At 41.9% G+C, this 9,403-nt stretch overlaps 1 protein-coding gene across 1 annotated transcript in view; it reads right to left on the bottom strand.

Annotated features, from left to right (window-relative positions):
- Nucleotides 1-4,770: 4,770 nt before the first annotated feature.
- The window catches only part of DCPS (decapping enzyme, scavenger), a 39,969-nt gene continuing 35,336 nt past the window's right edge, over nucleotides 4,771-9,403 (bottom strand). Inside the window, exons 5-6 of the mRNA XM_039356503.1 lie at nucleotides 7,925-8,035; nucleotides 4,771-5,215 (exon numbers count right to left, since the gene is read on the bottom strand). Coding sequence (XP_039212437.1) covers nucleotides 4,949-5,215; nucleotides 7,925-8,035 — 378 coding nt within the window. The 3' untranslated portion in view covers nucleotides 4,771-4,948. The remainder of the gene's footprint in view (nucleotides 5,216-7,924; nucleotides 8,036-9,403) is intronic.

Here is a 9,403-nt window from a genome sequence, read left to right as displayed (position 1 = left end):
AGCAGTGAATCTTGGAAACAGTTCTCCCTCCTTTTCCCTTTCTATTTGAGAGAAGGGGGAAGAGCAGCCTTGGCCATTAAAAAGTTGCCTATCCCTAGTCTTGGCAGGTTTGTGAAAGCCAGTCAATTGCAGCGGTTCAGCCAGGCAGAAATACTATCTGTCTTAACACATGTTTCCTTGCTTCTCTGCTTTCACTCGGAAAGCCTATCCTTCCCGTTGGAGGAGTTCTGTTGAGGATGAATCACAGGAATGTTGCTGCAACTGTCCTGGGTGACACACTTGGAAAGGGAGCTCTTTTGCTGTGCATCTTTGCCCATGCAAAACCAACTGTCCTCTGAGGAAAGTAGCCGTGCCATCTGCTCTTGAGAAAGCAATGGGCATTCTCTAAGCCACGTGTGTGCCAAATTCCGTTGCAACGGTTATAGAAACCACAGACTATTAAGAACTGGCAATTGTTTTTTTTTCCCCTCCCCGTTCTTTTTTCCTCCTGTGCTGTGTCTTTTTACACTGACAAGCCTGAAAACTGCTTTACACTACTGCAGAATCCATAATGGCAACTGTTTAAGTGGAAGGGTGGGCTAGCGAAGCTTTAAAACAAATATTAAGCATCAAAGCTGGCAAGAATAGCCATCACTCCAGAAGATAGGCGTAAGATACAGGAGAATCTTGACAGACTTGAACATTGGGTACTATCTAACAAAATGAAATTCAATGGTGAAAAAAGTAAGGTTCTACATTTAGGCAAGAAAAACCAAATGTACAGGTATAGTATAGGTGATACCTTGCTCAATAGTAGTAACTGTGAGAGGGATCTTGGAGTCCGGGTGGACAGTCACTTAAATATGAGCCAGCCGTGTGCTGCAGCTGCCAAAAAAGCCAATGCAGTGCTAGGCTGCATTAACAGAGGGAAAGAATCAAGATCATGTGAAGTGTTATTACCACTTTATGATGCCTTGGTAAGGCCACACTTGGAATAATGCACCAGCTTTGGTCGCCACAATGTAAAAAAGATATTGAGACTCTGGAAACAGTGCAAGAAAGAACAATAAAGATGATTAGGGGACTGAAGGCTAGAACATATAAAGGGTTGCTGGAATTGGGTATGTCTAGTTTAATGGAAAGAAGGACTAGGGATGACATGGTAGTAGTGTTCCAATATTTAAGGGGTTCCCACAAAGAAGAGGGGGTCAATCTATTCTCCAAAGCACCTGAAGGCAGGACAAGAAGCAATGGATGAAACCTGATCAATGAGAGAACCAACCTAGAACTAAGGAGAAATTTCCAGTGCAAACAATTAACCAGTAGAACAACTTGCCTCCAGAAGTTGTGGATGCTCCAACACTGGAAGTTTTTAAGAAGAGATTGGTCAACCATTTGTCTGAAATGGTATAGGGTTTCCTGACTGAACAGGGGGTTGGACTAGAAGACCTTCAAGGTCCCTTCCAACTCTTGTTATTCTATTAAATATGGAGAAACAGCCAACCTATCTGTCCCAAATTGGACAGTTAAGTGGGCAAACCCACACAGAATTAGCCTCTGCCAGAATTGTGAGTCATATTGATACAGCATAGGCATTACTCCCCTGCTCATCGGGACTTTTAATTGTTTAAGTTCTGTCTCATGGCACCAAATTTGGGAACTCTCTTTTTTTGACTCAGCAATGTTCTCGCTAACTCCCAAGTGCCAAATGGTTAATGCTGTTCTTACCATCTTCTTCCCCTATTTTCTCTTTGGCCTGTTACAGTTCTTTCTCTGGCGAGTGACAGTAAATCAATATAGAAGGCATTGGAAAAAATTAGCAAATGAGTGTTGCAGAACTTACCTACCTCATCCTGGCCCAATTCACAATGAAACCCAATGAAAACCCAGTAAATCTGTTAGTTTGGGACTATATTTTCACATGCTTAAAACACAGATCAACCTTGCAGATTTATCTGTTTGAGCCTTCTCAGCTATAAATACAAGTAGTCTCTGACTTGCAATGATTTGTTTAGTGACTGCTGGAAGTTGTAACAGCAATGAAAAAAAGCATCCCCTGGGTTACAAGTTCAAAATTTGGGCGTTTGGCAGTTGGCATATATGTTATGATGGTTGCAACATCCCGGGATGATGTGATTGCCATCTGCAACCTGCCTAGTCAGCTTCTTCCAAAGAAAAGTCAATGGGGGCATCTGAATTAGCTTAAGCACCACATGATCCGTTTCACAACTGCAGCAATTAGCTTAGCAATTGTGGCAAAAAAAAAAAAAAAGATTGTAAAATTGGGCACAACTTAAAACTGCCTTGTTTGGCAGTGGAAATTCTTGTCCCAGTTGTGGTTGTGAGTTGAGCACTACCTGTATTAGCAAAAACCCGTCTTTTTTTCTAAGTTCAAGGCAACTAAATCACTAAATATTTGCAGTTTGGGAGATAAATCATACCTGGATAGAAATAATAACAGTGATAAAAATGGCATAGAATTCCACGTTCTTCTGTATTCTAATGGTGAATTCATTCTGCAAGAACAGGTCAGTGTCACAGCAACGGAAAGGAAAGGACAGGGTCTGTGAGGATGAAGCCTGCAGAAGCACAAAAGGTATTAAAATACCTTTTTTTTCCCCCTTATAAAAATCCATCCTTTTACAGTAGTGGCCAAAATTGTGGAAACCTTTTGGGAAAAGTGTACAGTAGAAATGCCACCTTTGGTTAAGTTTCCATCAATTTTTGTTCTAATTTCTCTATAACTGTAGCCTTATTCATTTAACAATACTATTTTACATCGCTTTCTGGGCGACCAGTCAACTCTTTGCACCATGACTTTAGTTTTATTACGTTTCACAAGCTCACTAAATGAAAGAACACAAAAAAAACCCAACCAACTTGACAGCCATCACATAACAACACACTGACAAATGTCCTCCTCTCAGCTTCAATACATGACATCAATAACCGAATCCTACTGTGACCTGATTGGCTCATTGCCAAAACAAGATGACACCTAATTGGCTCTCTAAACACTCGTGCTCATTTGCTGCAATCAGATGAAGGAAAGTTACCCAATATCAACCTAAGCAAGTTGTGCTTCCTTTTTCTGGTTATTTGGCTATAACTTTTCATAGAATACAGTACAGATAATTGAACAAACTTTGTTGCATTACATTCTCGATTAAATTATCTTTCCATTGATATATAACTTTATGGTACTACTCCCCCCAAAAAAAGTGGTGTTATTAGCCATCAAACCTCAAAAATACACTTTTCCCAAAAGGTTTCCACAATTTTGGCCCCTACTATACAATCCTTACATTTAAAAACCCCTTTTAAAGGCTGCTCCAGGCCGTCTTAGCATTAGCAGAGCCGTTCAGATGTCATGTCATGTTCAATTAAAATTAAAACATGTGGATTTTAGAATTTTAAAAAATGCTGAGAAACAATGCAGTTGCTTTATAGGAAACACATGGTCAGCTTTATTGGAACAAAAAAAGTCACACGAGGACTTACGGGAATAGGCGATGGGTGGCCTTCGAAATGTTAGCCTGCAGCTGCAAATCTCCCCTTATTGGGCAAGACTATGTAAATTGGAGTTAAAGATCCGCCATAACCGTAAGTTAAACAAACTAATATAGTGACTAGATTCTATTAACTGAAAAGTCCAAGAAGAAAATATGCGAGCTGGAAAATGGACCAAAAAAAGAGGGGGGGGAGAGAGAATTTTCATGGGCTGAACTGATTTGGGCTTTTTACGATGTTTGTAGAGCACCACCATCCATTTTTGCATGTTACTGTTTTACTTGTGGCTTTCTTCCAGGTTGTGTATAGAGGCTTTCTCAACCTAAAATGCTGGCTGGTGAATTCTGGGAGTTGAAGTCCATATATCTTAAAGTTGAGAAATACTGACTTAGAGCTTCTTTTTCCATTTGCCAGCCTTGGTAGCCAACAGTCAGATGATCCACTGGAGTCCAACATAATCTGGAGATCAACTAGGCCAGGGAAGGCAACCAGGTTAATGTCACGTATTGCAGCTTTAAAACATGACAAATATAATGCAGTATTGTAAGGTATAGCAGGAAGAAATACAAGCATGAAGCACATATTGCTTGCATCGTGATGTTTTCTGTATCTTTTTTGAATATAATGTCCACAATTCGTCACCATCATGGAAACTGGTGGGGCTGAAAGCCGTTGAACTCCCAAATCTATTGAAAAGCACAACCTGCCATCTGCTGAAACATCTGAAATGTCAAATCCACGGTCCACATAGCAGAAGAATGTGATGTCTGTAGCCTTCCAAATTCTGTTGGTTCTCAAACTCTATCAACTGTAGCCATCATTTATGCTGGTTTAGGTAAGTGGGAACTGACCCAAAAAACAGTCAGGCTAGGGCAGTGATGGCAAACCTTTTAGAGACCGAGTGCCCAAATTGCAACCCAAAACTTATGTATCATTGGGTGCCGGGTGGGCGTGGGCCTTTGGGTGGGTGTGGGTCTTTGAGTGGGCACGGCTTCAGTGGTAGCGGCAAACTGGGTGGGACTAAAAAGTTCAATCAATCAATTCCAATTTTATCTTATTTTTCCCCGCAAGAAGTTGAAATTGATTGATTGACTGAACCTTTTTTTTTTTTGTACACAGTGGTGGAGGCCTAAAGAGAAAAGATTTTATAAAACCCAGCTGAAGGCCTAGGACTGGGGTGACGGTGCACGTGCCCACAGAGAGGGCTCTGCATGCCACCTGTGGCACGCGTGCCATAGGTTCGCCATCACGGGGCTAGGGGAAGGAAGATACATCTGGAACTCATGGACACAGCTATTTATTGATTTTTTTTAAAAAAAAATCCAATAGAAAAAAAAATACAAATTAAGTCTTTAAAAAAAAACAACCCAAATATCTTACAGACCATATAAAGGTATCATCATTTCTTGTTTAGGTGTGTTTTTTTTTCATCCGCTCTTTCTTCAACATCCTCAGATGTTCAGGCTTTACCAGCTTCCTGGAATTTCTTCAGTAGAGGTTCATCTGCTCTGACAGCAAAGGTCAAGGGACACTTTTGATAATACTGGGAGTCCAGCTCCAGATGATACATCACATCGGACAGCAGGAGGGCCCGCTCAACAGAGCACCCCGGTGCATCGTAGCTCAGGGCAGTGAAATGCACATGAAGGTGGAAATAGGATGGCTGGTAATGCAAGTAAACCCTCACTTGGGTCTTTGCAAGGCCAAAGCGCTTTTCTATGGCCTCCTACAAGAAATGGACAATAAGTTAATGTTCGTATTAAAAACAGACAAATACTTAGGAACTGTTCCACTTAATGACCATGTTGGTGGTCCTAACTGTGGCTGCTAAATGAGGACTACCTGTAAGGCAAAAAATATAGGATAAATGACAAAATGTACTGAATGAGGCATGGCACAGAGAAAACGGACTTAGTTATTATTTTTTCTCATTCTCTAAAACTCTGGAATTTCAGGTCATCCCAGGAAGGCAAACATATGATGGAATTTATTTCTGCTATCCCCACTGACAGCTAACTGGATGGCTTTAAATACCTACAGTAACCGCTATAGGTAGGGTGACTCTCTGTTATTTGAGAAGGGACATGAGTGAGAGAATAATTATGTGCTTGTGTCTCCTTTGGGTTGCCCACCCTGGAAACTGCATTTCAAACTGGATAATCTTTAGCCTGATGCAACAGCTATTGTCAGAGCAAGCAGAGGATTTTATTTTTTTTAAAATGACTTTGCCACCTGAGCACATCACTCTATCTAACACTCATCCTGGACAGGGAAACTCCTGAGATAAGGATCGGAATTGGTCTCATTAAGAAAAGATAATTCCTTGCAGCAGTTTTTCCCAGCCTGGTGCATTCCGGGTGTGCTGGCCCCGAATTCCTCACCAACATTGGTCGTCAGTGAGAATCTACTCATTGTGAACTGATAGCTCTCTTTTGTTTCTCAGGACTTGGATCTACTCCTAACTACGTCCAAGCGCTGTGTGCAGAAATGTCATCGGCTCTCCTTCCATTTCTTAGCACTTGAACCCAAATTGTCACAGTTTGCTCCTCCCACCTGCTTTGTTGTTTGCTTATTTGCCAACTGCCGATCAAATTAAACACAGGCGGTTAAGTGCTTTGGAAACCCTTAGGCCTGGTTTCTGAAGCAGTCTAAGTGGCGTACTCTCACATCTCCTCTCCAAACCACAACACAATGCTTTTGCAACCTACTGTGGTGACTATGGCAGTTGTTTTGAACTGAAGGGTCTACCGCAGGTAACTGTGCAACAGAACCGTTTTTTGCAAAGTAGATCTGTGCAGCTCAACCTGCATTCCTCCACTCACTGCAGCCGAGCTGACTTTTAAACAAGCAGGAAAATTGCAGCTGCCCATGGGCTTGGAAGCCGCTTCCCCCCAGATTTTCCATTTGGGCCCTTGCTCGCTGGGCACGGTGCCATCCCATTCTGGAAAGACCGCTCTGCAACATCTGGTCCCGAGGAGACGCATTTCGTTTTGCCAGTTCGGCCTGGCATCGGCCAATTCATCACAAGGGAAAATAGCTGTGCCCAGAAGACAAGGAAGAGGCGGGGGAGCAGCCATGGGAAAAGGCTCAGACAGTCTACCAACAAAGGGGTTGCTATAAAGTCACGAGGTGCCCCCATAAGCAACCAGCCGAATGAATTCAACACGAAAACGCCACAATAAATTACAAAGAGGGCATGCATCCTTCTCGCCTGCAAGCTGCAGCTTCGCTATGCTAATCTATTTCAGAGGCACATCAGTTGCTGACATGAACCGTTTCCTCAGAACTTCATCGGAAATGAATAAGCAGTTAAAGGAAAGAGAAGTAGGATTTTCCACCCCACTCTGGAATTTCCCTTTCATTAACCCGGACTGGGTGCCAACAGAAAGCTAACTCATCTTTCTACCCAAAAGGAGAGAATTGACCTGCTATTGTACTGCTTGTGTGTATGTAGGGATATGAGTCGTAAAACGATTCAGTTTTTAGTTTTAAAAAAAAACAACAAGCAAAAAGGAACCTATTTTGAAAGCAAGATTTAGAACTGGGCAAAGCACCTGGGGGTGAAAAAAATACATTGCTAATATTCATCACGTCTTTGTGATTAAAAAAACATTTCCCAAGTTAGATTGACATTTAAAGATAAATCTGAAGCAGTCTGTGTTTTTGCTTAGTTTTTACAGATTATATGAATGCTCTTGACGATCAAGAAATAGAGCTAGGAAGTTCTAAATGTTATTTTTTTTCTAGAAATGCAAAACAAAAACAAAAAACAATAGTGGGCAAGTATAAAAGAAGATGGCCTTTTGGCCCATTCATTTTCTCTCAGAAATACAAGATTCTGCAATGGAATTATGAATTGTGAATTATGCTCTGTTTAATTCACAACCTTGGATCTCTGCAGGGAAAACGCTATCTTGAAAACCACGGTCGGAGTTCTCTAATTCAGTGGTTCTCAACCTTTTTAATGACGCAACCCCCAACCGGTCATAAGTCGAGGACTACTCAACCGGTCGTAAGTCGAGGACTACTCAACTGGTGCAGCACCGTTTGCAGAATGGGACTTTGGGCGGGCTCAGCAGGGCAGAGACAGCCTGGACAATTCCTATTGGCTTTTGAAAGCCAATAGAATTAGACTCTATTCAAGAGAGTCTATTCTATTGGCTTTCAAAAGCCAATAGAATAAAAGGGAGTAGCACAGCTAAGGAAAAGAGGGGAAAAAATGGCGGACTGCGTTGTTTGGCGACCCCCGTTAAATGGTCGTTCGACCCCAAATGGGGTCCCGACCCACAGGCTGAGAACCACTGCTCTAATTACATGCTAATAGTGTATATAAGGGAAAGCTATTTAGTTTCACCAACACAACGAGAATCTGGGGTGATCAGAAAACCTAGAAGTAGAAGGGGCAAGAACTGGATGAAGTGAAAGAGGTACTCACCCCTCCTTCTTGCAAGATGTTTCTCAGCAAAGGGAGATGCTCAGCCGTCAGATCCCTCACTGATTTGATTCCCCTGCGGTGACAGATGGCAATCAAGTATAAATCCTCAAGCTGTAAATACAGAAGAGGCAGGTGAGGTCAGAGGTGCAATTACATGCTTTTCACGTTTCGCATTGGTCAGTCATAAAGCAACGACATGATTTTTCCCCTGTAAGGTTGTATTAGGCCCCGAACCACTCGTTCTTCCAGGCTGAGTTCTTTATTTTTTCACACCTATAGATAAAATCTTGCCTGACTGGGGACTCTGCTATCTACTATCAGGAAGAGGCTGTCTTCACCCTCTTTCTCTGACACTAATATCTGTGCAGAGTTGCCTCTTACTCCTCTGGGATGCACCCCCTTCCTCCTGGGGATCCACCTCCTCACTACAATCCATCACAGATAGCCACTTCTCCATCATCCCCGTCCATCCCCCAAGATATCTCTCAGAGGTGATCATGACAAAACACAGATTGGCATAACATTCACGGGGTTATGAATCATTACAAAAACTTAACACAAAAACACAACGTATCTCATCACTTCAGAGATGATTGTCCGGGGCTGTGAACAAGCAATTTCAATCAGCCAACTTAGTATTAGATAGATAGATAGATAGATAGATAGATAGATAGATAGATAGATAGATAGATAGATGGATGGATGGATGGATGGATGGATGGATGGATGGATGGGTGGATAGGTAGATAGACAGACAGATATGGATGGATAGATAGATGGATGGGATGGAGAGAGAGAGAGAGAGAGAGAGAGAGAGAGAGAGAGACAGGTAGACAGACAGACAGATATGGATGGATGGATAGATAGATAGATAGATGGATGGAGAGAGAGTGAGAGAGAGAGAGAGAGAGAGAGACCGGTAGATAGACAGATATGGATGGATGGATGGATGGATGGATGGATGGACGGACAGATAGATATAGATGGGTAAACTGACAAATAGATAGATATGGATAGATGGATAGATGGATAAGACAGATAGACGGACAGATATGGATGGATGGATAGATGATAGATAGATAGATAGATAGATAGATAGATAGATAGATAGATAGACAGACAGACAGACAGACAGACAGACAGACAGACAGGCAGATATGGATAGACAGACAAATAGATAAATATGGATAGACAGACAAATAGATAGATATGGATAGAAGATAGACAAATATATGATAGATAGATTCATTCCACCGTATTACCAGTCGTGGGCTCAGAGTAGCTTATAGTGGTTTAAAACCACAATATAAATCACACATTTCAAATAATTGACAAAAGAGTAAAAACAAAAATCCACACGAACACTTTGCATAAAACTCCCAGTCACCACAGCTGTATTCACCAAAGACCAAGAGCTACATAGCCACAGAAGGGGACCACCTGCTTTTCAAGGGGAAATGACATCTACCATACCAGGAC

The sequence above is a fragment of the Crotalus tigris genome, unplaced genomic scaffold (genome assembly GCF_016545835.1).
Source record: "Crotalus tigris isolate CLP2741 ecotype Arizona unplaced genomic scaffold, ASM1654583v1 scf7180000018825.4774228, whole genome shotgun sequence".
NCBI classification, from domain to species: domain Eukaryota; kingdom Metazoa; phylum Chordata; class Lepidosauria; order Squamata; family Viperidae; genus Crotalus; species Crotalus tigris.
The sequence above is the reverse complement of the archived record's forward strand: the minus strand, read 5'-3'. Positions and strand labels throughout refer to the sequence as shown.